The 17,394-nt window shown below is 36.2% G+C and overlaps 2 protein-coding genes across 3 annotated transcripts; one reads left to right on the forward strand and one right to left on the reverse strand.

Moving 5' to 3' along the window:
- Window positions 1-1,469: 1,469 nt before the first annotated feature.
- Window positions 1,470-4,468, forward strand: LOC122081367 (pentatricopeptide repeat-containing protein At2g33680). Its single transcript, XM_042648460.1, has 2 exons — window positions 1,470-1,632; window positions 2,081-4,468. Exon 2 carries the CDS (start codon window positions 2,145-2,147, stop codon window positions 4,266-4,268), a length of 2,124 nt encoding a protein of 707 aa, XP_042504394.1. The 5' UTR covers window positions 1,470-1,632; window positions 2,081-2,144; the 3' UTR covers window positions 4,269-4,468.
- A 9,130-nt stretch (window positions 4,469-13,598) lies between these two features.
- LOC122081368 (endoglucanase 5-like) lies at window positions 13,599-17,069 on the reverse strand. Of its 2 annotated transcripts, XM_042648462.1 has the most exons (5): window positions 16,107-17,069; window positions 15,860-16,003; window positions 15,395-15,704; window positions 15,040-15,240; window positions 13,599-14,145 (listed from the first exon to the last, which is right to left on the reverse strand). In XM_042648462.1, the coding sequence occupies exons 3-5, from the start codon at window positions 15,404-15,406 to the stop codon at window positions 13,831-13,833; spliced, it is 528 nt and encodes a 175-aa protein (XP_042504396.1). In that variant the 5' UTR covers window positions 15,407-15,704; window positions 15,860-16,003; window positions 16,107-17,069; the 3' UTR covers window positions 13,599-13,830. The 2 variants fall into 2 exon arrangements, with proteins under 2 accessions (XP_042504396.1, XP_042504395.1); XM_042648461.1 differs by having other exon boundaries at window positions 15,395-16,003.
- Window positions 17,070-17,394: the final 325 nt, after the last annotated feature.

Genomic DNA, 17,394 nt, shown 5'->3' on the forward strand with positions numbered 1-17,394 from the left:
ATATAATCTGCTGGAAGTTAGGTAGCTATATTTGCATCGGACTTGGATGAGCCTAAATGGATTGTTGTCTGCCCCTACGAAAAGAAAAAAAATTGCAGTTCAAGGTTCCACTACTTCTCCCCTAGATAGAACTTGTCTTTCACACGGCATTTCTTTGGGTTCAAATTAATTGGACATGTTGTTCACATAATTATCTATCATTTTACGAAAAAAACCTCAACTTCTGAGATCTTTGGGGCGTCATTTAAATTAGAAGGATAAAAGGTCTCAACTTGTTCGGTCATATGGTGGAGATGAGATCCAAAACTTACAAATGGATGATCTAAGGAATCATTTCTCATCTAACACAATTAGTTTAAACTCATGACCTCTATTATTTTTGTGTTGACATGCAAAAGTGTTCTTCACGCTGTCCATTTGTGGAACCTTTTTCCTTAATTTTTTCTAGGGAAAAAGAAGTCTTGAAGGCAATGTGGCCTCGACACTAAAACACAAGAGAGTAAAATGACCACCCTGCCTCCCATAAAATATGAAAATCTCATCGCTGTTGATGCTTCCATATGTGTTCCTATTGGTCTCCACGTTGGTGTAGGGGTCACTTTGCCTTTTAGGGAAACTTTTTCAATTTTTTTATTATAAATAATCGGATTCAATCTTTCATTTTGATCCCAAAAGGTCGTTTGTAGCATGGATTCAGACAGATTCCTCTCTATTCATCCCATATGGACATACTAATATCAAATCCATTATTTTATATAATAAAGAATAAAAAAGGTAGCCGGGTTGAGTGGTCCCAACACTAGAACAGGGACTAAGGGAGTGCACACACATGCATCCAATAGGGTGGGTTCACAGGAACAGGGTGGTCATTTCGCCATCTCTATGTTGAGCAGAAGGACAAATTAATGTCATGAAAAAAATAATGGGAAAGCTTGTTTTAGGAGGTGAAGGTTAAATGTGTCAATTGAGAACAAAAAATCGAAACCTGTCTTTTAAATCCAAATCGAAATTCGATTTTAGTTTTAAAACATGAAATCTTTTGTTGTTCGAGTTGGTTTTAGGGACTAAACCAAATAAGGAACTATATAAATTCTATTTCTTTTTAATGTTTTATCTAGTGTGGATGATTTTACCCAAAAATAATAATAATAATAATGTGGATAATAATTTTATTCTATTTTTAATGTTTGGAAATTGTTTGATGGATATGGCCCTAACAAACAAAAGGTTTTTCGGTCTTGAAATGTTAAAAGTTTGCTAAAACACCTAAAATAGGACCTAACTGAATACAAAGCCGGTCATAACTCATAACCGACCCAAAACCGGATAGTAGCGGTTCAATTCTGATTTGGAAACACATGCTCTTAATCGGGTTCAATTTCCACATACTGCATCTTGAACCGAACCGATTGACAACCTTCAAAATTCAAAGATAGAGAAGCAGGTGACGAGAGAAACAGAGGCGAGAGTAAAAGAAAAGAGGAGAGAGGAAGAGGGTGAAGTTGAGAAATAAGGGGTGGAAGAGTATGAAAGAGAGAGGCGATGAATAAAGGAAGGAAAGAAGAGCATAGCAGAGAGAATTCCGGGAGGGGATTTTTCTAAAGACTTGATTTCGTATACGCACGAATACAGGTCATTTTCAGTTCCTGAGCGTTTGAGTTTAAGATTTTCTCAGAGGAACACGGTGAATGATTGCGTTGGTTACTTGTTAGAAACATATTTCTGGCCTGATTCTTGTTCTGTAACTAGTGACTGACAGATTGGATTAAGTGCTCGAATTCTGTCATTATTTGAGATATTGTGAAAGCCCAGAAATTTTGAGTTTGGTTTTAGTGTTTGAAGCCTCTCTTATGCCCCAATTCTATGATCCCTGTAATATTGAATGAGCTTCTTCGAACTCAAGCTTTTCTCATTGGCGTGTAATTTGAAATATTCAAGAGTAATATCGGAGTATGATTGTGTTTTATTGAATTGAAACACAATTGTTTGAACTGGTATTTGGGAATCTTATTGTGTTCGACTAAATTCATGTTTGATGGATTACTAATTCGAAAAATTTGTGTAATTAATGCAAACCCAGAGACGCAACTCACTACTCTTAAGTGCGGCCACTCTTCTCTTCAAAGTCTGTGCTTCTCAACTTGATGAATACACTGTCTCGCTCCTTCTTCACTTCTCTGTTACAATTCACTGAGCAAAAAAACCTTCGAAAAGGAAGAGCTTTGCATGCCCAGATCTTGAAAACTGGTCTGGGTTCAGATATCTTCCTAGCTAACAGCCTTGTTAACTTGTATGCCAAGTGTGGTCACTTGGTCGAAGCCAAGGTTGAGTTCGAAGAGATAGAGGCCAAAGATGTCGTCTCATGGAACTGCATTATCAATGGCTACTCTCAACAGGGCCTCGGAGGCTCTGTTATTGTCATGGAGCTGTTTCAGATGATGAGAGCAGAGAACACTTTACCTAACCCCCACACTTTTGCCGGCGTTTTTACAGCCGCCTCCAATCTCTCGGATGTTTCTGTTGGACAGCAGGCTCACTCCCTTGCAATCAAGACTGCCAATTGTTCAGATGTGTTCGTGGGCAGCTCTCTTTTGAACATGTACTGCAAATCTGGTCTTCTTTTTGAGGCTCGCCGTGTGTTTGATAGAATGCCCCAAAGGAATCCAGTTTCATGGGCTGCGATGATTTCTGGGTATGCTATTCAAAGACTTGCAGTTGAAGCTCTTATGCTGTTTAAATTAATGCAGAAGGAAGATGAGGGTGAGAATGAATTTGTACTCACCAGTATTTTAAGTGCATTGGTTCTTCCAGAATTCATAGAGAGCGGAAAGCAAATACATGGTCTTGCGCTTAAAAAGGGATTGTTATCATTTGTTTCCGTTGGGAATTCTCTTGTCACCATGTATGCAAAATGCGGGAGCTTAGATTATGCGCTTCAGACATTCAAGTTCGCGAGTGACAAGAACTCAATCACTTGGTCTGCGATAATTACTGGGTATGCTCAGACTGGGGATTCTAACAATGCTTTAAGGATTTTTTCAGAGATGCAGTATGCTGGGTTTAGGCCTAGCGAGTTCACCTTTGTTGGGGTACTCAGTGCGTGTAGTGAGGCTGTTGCTGTTAGGGAAGGAAAGCAAGTTCATGGCTATTTGTTGAAATTGGGATTCGAATCCCAAATTTTTATAAGGACCTCATTGGTTGACATGTATGCAAAATGTGGTGACGTCAATGATGCTCGAAAGGGGTTTGATCAGTTAAAAGATCCTGATTTTGTGTTGTGGACTTCAATGATAGGAGGGTATGTACAGAACGGGGAGAACGAGGAGGCTTTGAATTTGTATGGTATGATGCAGATGGAGGGGATCTTGCCTAATGAATTAACTATGGCTAGTATCCTCAAAGCCTGTTCTAGTCTTGCGGCTTTGGATCAAGGCAAGCAAGTCCATGCTTGCACTGTCAAGTATGGTTTTAGTTTAGAAGTTCCAATTGGAAGTGCCTTGTCAACCATGTATGCAAAGTGTGGGAACCTTGAAGATGCCAACATTGTCTTTAGAAGGATGCCTGGGAGGGATGTGGTCTCATGGAACTCAATGATATCCGGTCTGTCTCAAAATGGTCGTGGTGATGAAGCTCTCAAGCTTTTTGGGGAGATGAGATTGGAAGGTACAAAGCCAGACTATGTCACATTTGTCAACCTTCTCTCTGCTTGTAGCCATATGGGCTTGGTTGAGAGAGGTTGGGTCTACTTCAAGTTGATGTTTGAGGAATATGGCATAATCCCAATGGTAGAGCACTATGCTTGCATGGTTGATATCCTCAGTCGAGCTGGCAAACTTGAAGAAGCCAAAGAGTTTATTGACTCAGTTCCTGTTGATCACGGAATGTATTTGTGGCGCATTTTGTTGAGCGCTTGTAGGAACTATCGTAATTTTGATATAGGAGCATATGCAGGAGAGAGATTAATGGAGCTGGGATCACACGAATCATCTGCTTATGTGTTATTGTCAAGTATCTATATTGCCTTAGGCAGGTGGGAAGATGTGGAACGCGTCAGAAGGGCAATGAGACTTCGGGGGGTGAACAAAGAACCAGGATGTAGTTGGATTGAGGTTAAGAGTAGGGTACATGTCTTTGTTGTTGGAGACCAATTGCACCCAGAGATTGTTGAAATACGTAAAGTGATACAGAGATTAGTGAAACAGATGAAGGATGAAGGTTATCAGCCTTCTTTTGATTCATTATTTCGTGATTTTTCTAACATGAAATAATGATGAATTTTTATACTTATATTAATTTGCTTCTCTGATTCTTTTGCCAAATATGTGGCAACTTCTTCCACTTTCTGAATCATAAACAAACTGATTCACCATGTATCAAATTCATTGCTTAAAAAAAATTGAGCTGAAGATTCTATATTGGGTACCTGTAATTAATTGTTTTTGGGTTCTAATTTTCTATATTTTAGTGATGACGTGTAAATCTCTCTCAATGCCCATGGACTAATTTACGATGTCTCCGTCACTGATGTTCGTCAATCAAGCCACGTGGATTGGTTAGAGTCTTCTTCGGCTAATGGTACCTCAATCCCGAAGCCTTTAGAGTTCGCTCTATTTTATTACATATTAGCCTTTGACAAGGAGATAAGGTGACCCAAGGCGGTGAAGGGGTGCTTAAGTGCTTAAGCGGTGTCAGCCCAATGATTGATGAGATTTATTTGTTCAGAGCCTTTTTTTAGGTCAGATCCCACACAGCATGGAATATAATATGTTGCAGCACTAATGCTTTTGGTTTAAAAATAACAATAAAAAAGCAAACTTAGAGAAGCACTGCAAACATATATAGCCATAAATAGCCATTGATCAGGACCAACCAATGCATTCCTAGAGAAATTTATCATACTAGAGTGGCTTCTGAACCTTCTATTCTTCTACTTCATTTTAATTGAAGTCAATGTTTCATCTAGTTTCAGTATTTAGGAATCTTTGTTGCAATGGCTTTCAAATGGGAGTCTTAATTACTTTCAAGCTGCAGAGTCTTATTATTTTCTCAACTAATTTATATGATAAGGCATCTGAAGTGCCAAAATTTTCTTATGTGACTATTAACATCAAATTTGAATATTTTTCCTTTTTTTTTTATTTCACTTCACTTTACCTGATAAATTTTTATTTCACTTGGCTTCAAGAAACTCAACCTAACAATAGAGAGAAGGAACTACGCATATCTAAAGTGGGGACGCCTATTCGCATCCTGCTCCAGCTCCATAGAGATCCAATAAGGCCAAGATTGAACGGGATCAAAGTTATCTAGTCTTGCTGCTGATTTGCTAGGAAATCCACTACCGGATTAGCCTCACGATAGCAATAGGTGATTTTTCACTCAACTGAAGCTAGATAAATAACTAAGCCTTTCCATATTTGAGGAGCAAACCAAGAAACCAGACCCCTTATGAGAAGATTTACCATAGCCACAGAGTCGCATTCTATCCACAAAAATTGCAACTCCGAGGCTTTAGCATGTTCAATACCCGAGAGAACAGCACCAATCTCAGCTTCAAAGTTAGTCTTCACACCAATTGCCTATCTGAAATTCCATTTCACTTCTGCTTTCTCATTTATGAGAATACCACCTATACCAGCTCTCCCTGGGTTTCCTTATAAAGGGCAACTATCAGTGTTTAGTTTGAACCAACCTGAAGGGGGTGGGCACCAAAAAATTTCCATTGGCTCACTTTTCTTACGACTGTTTCCTAAAGGATAGCGCCAACCATGTCTATTAGGATATCAGATCTGGAAGAATCAACAAAAATCTTTGAATATTTTCAAGAGATTTTTGACATTATGTTCTATGTATATGGAAAAAGAATTCATAGACCGGAAGGATAAGATGATAGCATTGGATTATGCAACAAATTTTGCTTTGCGAAAGAACGATATAGTAATTTTGACTGTAACGATAATTAGGAGTTAGTTTGCATTGGCCATATATCAAATTCAGACTTATATTCAATCATATACCTTTCCACATATTTTAGTGCATCCTCTAGTTTGTGCACCCCTTCATAGTCTTATATTTTTGAACAATGTTTTGGCCACACATAGAAAAATTCGCTTAGGATCGAAACAAGAAACATTAGAGTTATCTATCCATAAAGTTTTAGCTCTATCTACTCTTCCATGTGGCAGATATTTGTGCTGGTCTGATATCCTAATAGACATGGTTATCCAAAAAAAAGAAAAAACCTCCAATCCTATTAACTCCTATTATATTTGTAAAGTTGGTAAACATTTCTGCTATTTTTTCTTCTACATAAATAACAATAAACGATAATAGAAAATACCAACATGTGAATGAATATTTCATTCTTATTTTAGAAGCAATAATGCCCTTTTATATAGGGTGGTCACAGATCAGCTTTTCTTTGCTGACTTTGCTAGGTTGGTGACAAAGCAGTCTGTAGGTTTCTTCGCTGACAATATTTTCACTTATATTTTTTTTTTATATAAAGAACAATAGAATGCCACCATGTGAGTGAATGTTTTATTCTTTCTTCAAGGATATGTCTACATGAGTGAATGCTTTATTCTTTCTTCAAGGATGTGTCTTTCATTTTGTGATGTCTTTCAAAATTTTCGTACACAAAAATATTTAGGAGGCAATGGCAAAGGAGATTTCAGATCTGGTCATTGTTCATGGCATTTCATGTAATAAGGTAAAAAATCTATCTCTCTCTCCCTCCTTCCCCTTTTGACAGAAGAAAATCTGAGAAATATATGTTAAAGAGAATTTTTCTGATCTTCTTATGTCCACATAAATATAAACTGCCAGAATGTATCTAAATTATTAAAATAGAGTATATGGGGTTATGGCGTGGTTTTTTTTTTTTTTTTGGGTATTTCTACCATTTTTTTATATGTAGAAATTATAATATGTTGTTTCTTTAAAGATAAAAGTAATCACATGGTAAAATAAATCTCGCTCGTTTCTTGTTAAATTATATTACTAGAAGCAAATTCGATTGTTTTTTGTTTAATCTTTTTATATGAATTAAAAAATTACCCATAATTTTATTTGTCTTGTTTGATCATATTTATATATTTTTGAAATAAACTCTTAGCTTGTCAATGCAATCTTATTTATGTATAAAATGACATTAATACTCTCTTTGCTTTGTTTATAATATATCATTATTGTACATGGGGGAAAATATATATTTATAATGACAATAATTTATGAAAATACATCACATGAGTAGTAAAAAAATAGATCACTAATATAATACTTTTATACTTATTTTGATTCATGTTCTCAAGAATTATATAGACATAACATGTTAGTGGCTACATTTCAGCTTATGTTGTTAACGAATCTGCACTGTAAATATTGGGACTACAAGAAAATGTGATAAGCTCTGCCATGTCATCCCAACTATAATATAATTATGATTAGACCCAAACTACCTTACTATTGCTCTTAAAATTGAAAACCAGGAAATAGAAAAAGTAGGATGAAATTGAATACGTGAAAATTTGGTTAGAAACCTGAAATATATGATTGTAAATCAAAGTTAGTGTTTACTAAGAACCTCAACAGATCCCATCATATTGAATTGCTATATCAAAGGACTAGACCAGAAAAATCAACAACATATAACCACCCCTAACTCTTACTGGGGTTTGAGAGAAATCAAGATAATGAGAAGCTAAGCAAACCTAAACAATCTAAGTAACCATCTAGTTTTGGGCTTTTAGCAGGAGTTAAAAACTGTCTTTTTCATTGGAATTGGCTGCATATGGACGGATACAATCCTCTGTGCGCCTATCCACACAATCCCTAATTCGCCCTAACTATCTGGGCAACCTATGGATGGATAATTTTTTTTGAGTACTTATAATTAACTCAATAAGATAGAAGATCTCATGTCCATTTCATTATCAAATTTCAATTTAAAATGAGAATTAAAATAAATAAAAAATCTCATCAATTTAAAAACAGAATTGTGGATGACCTGCCTACATTTCTTTATATGGATGTAAATGCCAAATTGTGCTGTGTGGAAAGAGGATGTGAAAAATTTGATCGCTGGAAATCAAAGGTGATGTTTGGTTTGCGTGTATTTCTGTGGAATCGTGATTCTTCGTTTTTTTGAGTATTTAATTATATTTAACAATGGTAACTGATACGTGCATAGACGTGTGTACGTGATTCCACAATTTGTACTATAAGGGTGAGGTGATGAGCTGTTCACTAGTTAAGCTGTATAGGTTAATTCGAGATTCAACCTAGCGATTCCACCCCGAATATAAATAACCTGGAATCCAAACCATGGGCCTCAGTTGAAAGTCACGAGAAGGGCTAGCGACTCTATTGTCTCAAGCTGCATGAAGCAGAGTTGCTGCTCGAACACGCAGGTGTTCTCTCTCTCTCTCTCTCTCTCTCCCTCTGCCTCTCTTTTGCCGGGGTTGAATGAGAACCATTTAACTTTCACTGAAAGCAGTGAAGAGTACTAAACACCCCGTGTGAGTGGCCCAAGGTGTGCCTAGTGGGACGAATCAGATGTCATTGATTCTTGTTTACTGTTACTAATATTTACCTAACTAATTCAGTTTTTTGGATCCATATTTAAAGTACCCAAGCCTGACTTCCCTTTTTTTAATTTACTGTTTTACCTTTAATTGAGGATGTTATTATAATCTCCCTTTTTTTCTGGATGTCCGATAGGCTATCCCTCCCCTTGAGCTAACCTACGATGTTTTTCGGTGATTGCCATTGACAAAAGAAGGAATTCTTTCAGGAGAAAAGCCAGATTTCATTAGCAAGGAGATGAATGGCATTACAATGAAGGTATGGCCACAACATAAGGAGCCCAAAGACCAAACAGTAAAAGTCTGCGAAGAGAGAAAACGGTGTTATCGATAACAATCCTAATATCACAGAAAAAGAGACCAATATCCATTTGTAAAAAGTAACTAGTAGCTTTCTCAATGAAAAAACGATGAATTAAAGATAAAACAAAACATTCATTTACTATATAAGTGTGGTTCCATTTTAAATTTCCCACACAACAATCTAAATAAATCCAAATAATTGATACGAGTATATTGATCTTCTCAAAGCTGAAACCAATTCTAGACTGAATAACTAAAACCAAACCCTAAAAATAGAATATGATTACAATCTGGAACCAGGGAACAGAACCGAGTCGTGGGACTTGATTACTTTCCAGTTCTATCATAAGAATTGACCGCTAGAAACCAAACCAAACCAAATTTAAGTACCAATACATTATCATCTATTAATATAATATGATACTAATATATTATAATCATAGTTTAAAGTATCTCCGATACTGATACGATACCCTCCAATACGTATCTTAAATTTAGCCGATCGATACGATACATGGAAATTTTTAAAATCCTTTCGTATCTATATATGTCCTACGATACATACCGATATGCATCAATACACATCGATATGATATAATATGCACCGATACAACTTTATGGAAAATATAAAATCGAGGTGAAATGTACGTTTCAGTATGTATCGAAATGTATCGGTGAGTATCGGTGTGTATTGATCAGTACGTATCGGTGAGTATAGGTATGTACCGATATAGTGCGCTACGGTCATATAATGGCCAAGATGGATACTTTTTCAGAAAACATGATTTTTTGAGGGTTTTTATTCCAAAGTTGCTACCAGCCATATTTCTCTCAAACTAAAGTGGAAATCAAGGTTGAGAATAAGGATTTTATATTTATAGGACAACTACAAACCTTGAATTCTTAGTGCGATACCCTCAATTTAGTATTTATGCTTAATACATGTTATCAATAGTTTTTTTTAACAAATTATTTATGCAAAAGTATTTAAAAAAATGTTTCCAATCCATTTATGTGTGTATCTTTAGCGTATCTCCGATACGTATCTTAATTTTGGCCGACCGATATAATGATTGATACCGATACTTTAATTCTTGATTATAATATATCATTACACTTAATAAAAATATATTATAATATATTTACTAATATTAGTTTTAGATTTCAACAAATTTTTGTGCTGAATTTGGTGGATTCTTTGAAGCTATTGAATTAGCTAAGCAATTGAATCTATCATTGATTGAAGTGGAATGTGACTCTCGTGTTGTTATTTGGTGTATTAGCAAAAGATCCATTCCATGGTGTTTCAGACAAAAGTGGTTTTACTTTAAATTTTATTTGGACAGGATTTAATAGATAATCTAACATTGTTTCATAGAAATAAATGTTGTTGTTAATGGCCTTGCTAAGCATGCAGTGACTCGCTCATAGGCTTTCTATAGTTTGGAACGTTCGACCAAGTTTTTCTAATGAAGATATAGAGTGGGATGCTACAAGAAAGCCAAGATTTCGATTCTTGTAATTCCTCTAGTCGTCTTGGACGCGATTATGTTATTAGTCTGGCTCCTTTCTTTGCTCATGGCAACGCTGAAGGTGGATTAGGAAGCTGAATTTTTTCTATATTTTCTATTCTTTTTCTTGTTTGCATGTATAAGTCTGTATGGCTTTGGCCTTTATTTCTTTCATTCATTCTTAATGTATTCATTGTTGACCCTCAGAAAATAAATAAATAAATAAATAATATATATAGATATATATATATATATAAATTGAGTATGGGAACCGGAACTGAACTATACAAGAATCAAAATTGGGAACATAATAGGAGCTAGAACCAAACAAGTTCGATACAAATACTAATTTTCAAAATCGACACAAGACTTGTTCCAGTTCTGTATCACACCAATGATCCGTGGAACCAAGTCGAAACCGAACTGAATACCTAGTTCTAGACTGAATTACACCCTTAAATATTTTACTCCAATATCATGTTGAAGTAAATTGTCAGAAAAAATAAATAAATAAAAGGATAAGTAAATATCAAACTTAGCATAAGATTGAACATTTCTTGCAAATCTTTCTACGAAAAAAAGATCATTTCTTGCAAATGTAGGAGAAAAAAAAAGGATGCTAAAAATGAGAGAGAGATGAACACGAGTTTCTGTGTCAATAACCTTTTGAAATCACTCACTTGCTCTATTTATAGAGTACACACCCCCTCAAAGGTACCCTATGGAATTGGTGTATCCATTAATTCCTAAGGATTCGAGTAAAATTCCAATCCAAAGGCTAAGATGAAAGAGTCCCTTGGAGTTACCTGTAGCTGTGACTCTTGGTTACAACGAATTGGATTAAAAAATTTCAAATGCAGTGCCCTTAGAAGATAACCCGTGGGAATAACTTTTCAACAGATTGGATTGAAAGATTCTGATCCAAGTGATAGGAACATGCCCGTACAAATGAATACTTTCTTGATTCGATCGACACTAACCATTCCATTCCGATTTTCAAAACCATGACTCGGTGAAGTCAGAATGGTGTTGCCAGGTGACTTGTCGGTGAAGTCAGTCGCTCATACTCTCTTTCTCGGTCTCTATTTTGTAATTGAAAAATCATACGTTTTTTGAGGCGAAGGTCTCTTGCCAATTCAACTACCCCTTGGGGTAATCTTTAGCATTATTATTGGCAGAAATATTATAGAACGTTATTATATTGATAAGATGCATGTCAAATATTAATAAGTGGTTATTAAATATCATGTATTTATCATGAGTGTACACAAAATCACATTGTTGGCATGATATTTGTTTTTATTACTCACTACCATCAATTATTTACAAGACATCTCTTTTTTTTTTTTCTTACTTTGTTCGCCTAGAAAAGAATTACCATGATAAAACTTCAATTGATAAGATTAAGACATTGGAGTAAATCAATGTCTATATACCACCAAAAACATCTCTTTAAAAAGCAACTCCTATATACTTCATTTCATTGTATTTTTAGGAAGAAGAAATTAAAGATGAACTAGAAGAACAAAAGAGCTTTTGTCTCTCCAATTGATGCAGCTATGCTAAAACTCCTGCCAATGGAGCTGTATTATAAGTGCAAGCCTCAGTTGGCATGTAATTGCCCCTTTGGTCCCCAAAATTATCTTGGCAGCTGGCCCCACCAATTAGGGCCCCACTAGGACATTAGGGTTAGCTTTTGAGCAACCATACCAATTATCGTACCCTTGTGTGCACTCTATGAACCCTTTATTGTCTCTATATGATACAACAGATGACCCTCTATGGTGTACTCTCCTGGGATACTTGAAGGTGAAGAAATTAATAAAAATGGTTCCTGAAATTTAATAAATATTTTTCTAGTTTCTACTTCTGTTTGACCATCTACAGAGGTTCCGGTACTTCCAGAACGTAATGAACTGCTGCTGGTTGATCTTTGAACGATATCCATGTCAATGGCGTCGTTTATGTTAACTCGTGCAAACTCTAATTCAAGACTCAATACTTCTGATATCATAAAGTGTTCCTGACAACCTCCAAGAATTCCTCAGCAAATACCAATTTAGAAAATTTATCAAAGAATTCAGGCAAAAAATTGTTCTTTTCTAGATAAAGACTCAAACAGATTGACACGAAAGACACAATCTCTTCAAAAGACAAAAAAACGTTGAAACAAGGTAACACTCGTGAAATAAGAAATTCGGAAACTACTGTCACTGTAATATGGTTTAGTCGAGTGTGATGGCTGCGTTATGTTTTATTTAAAAATAGAGACAATTATTAACTAAAGATAAGTAATCTCTCATTGGTTCATCGATCACAACCATGCCATCCTATTTGCATGTTCAACGAAGGGATACAATAACTTGTGTTTTCTTTTCAAACATTGAGATATTTTTATTCATTTTCAGTATCGGTATGGGATTGTCGTGATCGTTAGGGGCAAGTCGTCCGAAACAAATCGGTAAAATGGTAAAAAATACTGATTTTAAAATAAAACTAGGGATAAATCCATCTAATACAGGCCGATTCGAATCAATATCAGTCGAGAATAATATCCAATACCAATACTCTATTTCAAGAAATGTATAACACATTGCACCAAAAATAATAACAATGCCAAACATACAAAATCCAACTGGTCAATCAAATTTAGTAGTTTTAGTACTACCAGTTAATGGAGGGAGGAAGAGGACTTCAAATAAAAAATTTCTCTTTTTTAAACTTATACAATACAATTCATTAGAATCCTCAAGCGTATTCGTTTTTGTTTCAGGAGAGAATGTTAGGTTTAACATATTTCCAATTGAATTTGGTAAACATGTACTCTTAATCAATCATTTCAGGCTTTTCTCAAGCATTTGGAGTGAACTCATTAAAGTATACCGTTTGTTTTACGGTATACTCGAGAGATCTTTTCATGTTATTAAAATTAGGGGATAATTCTTAATTAGTTTAATTAGATTTCAAAAGTTTCTCTTTTAAGTTTGAAAATTTCATTTAAGTTCCCTTTAATTCTCCTTGCAACCAAATAAAACCTAAATTGTTTTCTTTTCAGGTAACTTAATAGAATGGAGAATACAAATTGGGCTTTCTGCCACCAAAAACATCTCTTTAAAAACAACTTCTATATACTTCGTTTCATTGTCTTCTAGAATGAAGAAATTAAAGATGAACTAAGGAGGACAAGAGAGGTTTTGACACTAATTGGTGCAGCTTTGCTAAAACAGTAATTGCCCCTTTGGTCCCCAAAATTATCTTCGCAGTCGGACCCAACATCTAAAGCCCCCACCAGGACATTAGGGTTAGGTTCTGAGCACCATAAACATTAGGGTTAGGTTATGAGCACCATACCAATTATCGTACCCTTGTGTGCACCCTATGAACCCTTTATTCTCTCTATACGATACAATAGATGACCCTCCTTGGGATACTTAGCTCCATAACTCATAAGGTAGCTCATCCCCATTGGGTTGGAGCCCAATATATAATCCACCTGGGCTTTGGCAAAGCCCATGAGTTCTTGGGCCTCCACCTCTCGTCTCTGGCAGTGTAGTTTCTGAGTTGAGTAATGTAAGCAGCTGAGTAAACGATGAGAAGGAAAGCTGCTGTCGATACGTATTGCTTGTTGTTCCATTGACGGACGTATAAGAGGCCTGTCGGTGTGCATTCGACATTGTCGTCGTCGTTGTTTTTGTTAAGGCATCCACATAGATAGCGTGTTCCTTGTGTTTTTCTTCCATCAGTAACTGCAACAACAACATACTTAAGAATGGTGTTTACAGTTAGGAACTAAAGATGGAGATTATCATAAGTGTCTTTTTCATTGCATGAGACACAATGCTTCGAACTTTTGAGTAGTTGACTAGGTTGTAAATTGAATTTTCATTTTGGATATCAACAATATTTACAATTTACATTTTAGTAAATACAAAAGGAAGGAGGTTAGGTATGCCACCTGTTTTTCCGAAGCTAGCGGATTAACCAATATGAGTGCTTAGATAGGAGGGGCATACAAAATATTTTTTTGGGAGAGTGTGGTTCCTGCGCCTAAACATATGGAGGACAAAAGACTAGCCCATCCCATAAAAAGAAAAATGACATTTTTGTGGATGCTTTCTTATTTGCAGCTCCCACGCATACACATACACCGAAATTGTATTCCCTAATAAATAAATAAATAAATAAAAACTAGTGAGTGTGGACTAATGACCCTTTCCTGGCCCTAATGGTCCCAATCTGCCCCAGCCCTGATAGTTTCCTCGGGATTGCCTCTTGTTGTGTAGCAGCTCCACTAATAAGGCAATCCTTTGCAGCAGACAAATTTCCATCTTCGCAGGTATGTGGCCTCATATTTTCACCATCTAATTGATTCACCTTGGGAATCAACAAAAGACAAAGGTCATACGTATCCCACCAAAATTACCATGTCATGGTTGGGAATTTTTTAATTCACCTGATAATGGCCCTAGTCAACCTTTACAAAGGGTCTACATGAAGAGACAAGACCAATCCGATCAGTAATGACTACTGTCTAGTAAGTAACCTTTAGTTACAGCGTAACCCATGGTAATTAACTGGGCAGAAGAAAGAAGAGAATTCGATCTTGTTTCTCCTCAAATTTATTGTTAAAAGTTACTCACCTGTTGGGCGTGATGTAATAGCAGATGAGAGTAATGTGGGTTGGATTTCCTGAACACGATTGATGCTGCGGCCATGGCAGCCGCTGTCTCGACTGCCAGATCCGAACCAGGGTTGTTCTCATCGATCTTGTGAGCTCGTCTGGACGTCGTCAGTTCCTCCGGTCTCTGCCAGCAATAGTGATCTGTGTCTCCGTCGCCCACCTAAGAATTTTTAATTCCAAGATCCTAGTAGTGATTAGTTTCTGATTTCGAAATGTTATAATTGCTCTGCTTTAACGAATGGTGTGTATTACTTCGGCCCACAAGACATTTGGATTAGTGTGAGCTTTGATAAAATAAATGTAAGCATTCTTACAGTGAAGGCCATTGGAAGCCCAAACTTGACATGGTCGCCGGCATCGTAGTATCCTCCGACCAAATCAACCTGTCAATGATAAGCCAGAGTCTTCACTGTTCTGCAAATGTTCAAACAATGGGAGTTCTCAGAATTACATTGATCAGTTGAACTTGGAATAGCTTTTTCTCCTCCATCGATTAACCTCTTCGCTTCAAAAGTTTACCAAAAAGTTCAGAAGGGAAGGGGAAATCTCTCTCTCTCTTACTTTCTCTGGTCCCTGTTTTGTAACGGAAGATTGTCTCTGGTTTATGTGCACATGGCGCGCTCTCTGTAAGCATACGTGAAATTCTGTTAACAGATGACACTTTGACAAGTTTCATTTACAATTTGAAATCCTTCCACTACGACGAAACAGACGAGGTGGCAGAGATTTTGGCGTGGCTTAAGGAGTTTCTCCAAAGCAATGAAGGCGAGGGGATTTACCGTTGATTGCTGAATTAGAATGTGGACCAATGCAGGCAATCCTGATATGTCGATATTGATTAAACGGTTTCTGTGAGGTGGATCTAGATTAGAAAGTGGGGTCGCCTGCATAATCATTCTGAAGTGTTGATGCAAGATTTCGCTCTGCTCGATCATCAACACATATCAGAAACTAGTGAAAGGGAGCTCCGAGAAGACTTTGAAAAGGATGTGCAACGTAGAATAATCTATCTGTTGAGGGTCTTACCTTCGGAATTTGCTAAGTATCTTTTATATAGACGTTGATGGTCCCTCTGATTGGCTAGGCTCTCGGCTCTCCTCTTCATTGTTGATGTGGAATCTTTGCTTATTCACGAGCTCGTCCCTTTCTTATACTGAGTAAGACGATCTCATAACGGTTAATTCGACCATAGTTAATCCTATAACAGTTAACTCAACCATCTTAAGTCTTATGGTTAAATAACCGCCTAACTCATGCCTGGTTAAGTTTGTTATTAGTCCTAGTTAGATTTAGAGGCGATTACAGAAGTCACCATCCCATTATGAGGTGTACAGGTCCAAGTCTCATGTGGGAGATCTACAACTCACATTGGGACGAGACATGAGATTGAGGCATGGGCTTATCGAGCATGGTAGGTGCAAGTGGTTGGGATGAATGGTTCATGTTGAACTGTCCTACCGTTGGTTCTCCTCGTGCTATCTTGGTGTGTTGAGGTCGGATCATATATTGTCGATCAATGGTAGATTGGTGTCAAGGTCATATATCATGAAGGTTATTTAGGATGATAAAAATCCAGATTTTTATGGATAATGCAATAAATAGAAAAAGGAGTTACTAGATATTAATTACTTCCTTTCTTTAGGTCACAATATTACCATGCAATCCATTTAAGTTCTTATGAGAAGCGTTCTTGCTTGGTGGACCAACGGTTCCTAGGAAATATGTTAAATCAGATTTGATTTGGCTAATGATTCATGGCATTTCATGCTTTCACACAATATTTTGAAGGACAAGATTTCGTTTTGCCAAGTGGAAAGTTCGTTTGATGAGTTTGACCATTCAATATAATCAAAGTGGGCTCTCTTTAGTAGCTTAGCAGAAAAAATCACTTTTCTATATATATATATATATATATATATATATATGTATAAAAGAAATACACACAGGCAGAAACAAAAATGACTAATATTAAATCAAAGTTTCATGTGTTCTTTTACGTTGAGAGAGAGAGAGAGAGAGAGAGAGAGAGAGAGAGAGAGAGAGAGAGAGATTGTAACCACTTAAATTTATAGAAATAAAAATAAATTATTTAAAATAGAGTATGTAAGTCTCCTACATTTGTAACACAACTTTGAAATCTAAAATTCACGTTTGGTCATATGTTAGAAGAGAGAGAGATCAACATCATACAAGTTATAAAGAAAAAGCAATGCCTCAAAGCAATAGGTGTTTCTTCTTGTTCTTGAAAATGAAAAGCTTTATTGGCTGTGTTTGGTAAGCAAGAAATAAAAAAAAAAAAAAAAAAAAAAAAAAA

This window comes from Macadamia integrifolia, chromosome 6 (assembly GCF_013358625.1).
Source record: "Macadamia integrifolia cultivar HAES 741 chromosome 6, SCU_Mint_v3, whole genome shotgun sequence".
In the NCBI taxonomy this organism is placed as follows: Eukaryota; Viridiplantae; Streptophyta; class Magnoliopsida; order Proteales; family Proteaceae; genus Macadamia; species Macadamia integrifolia.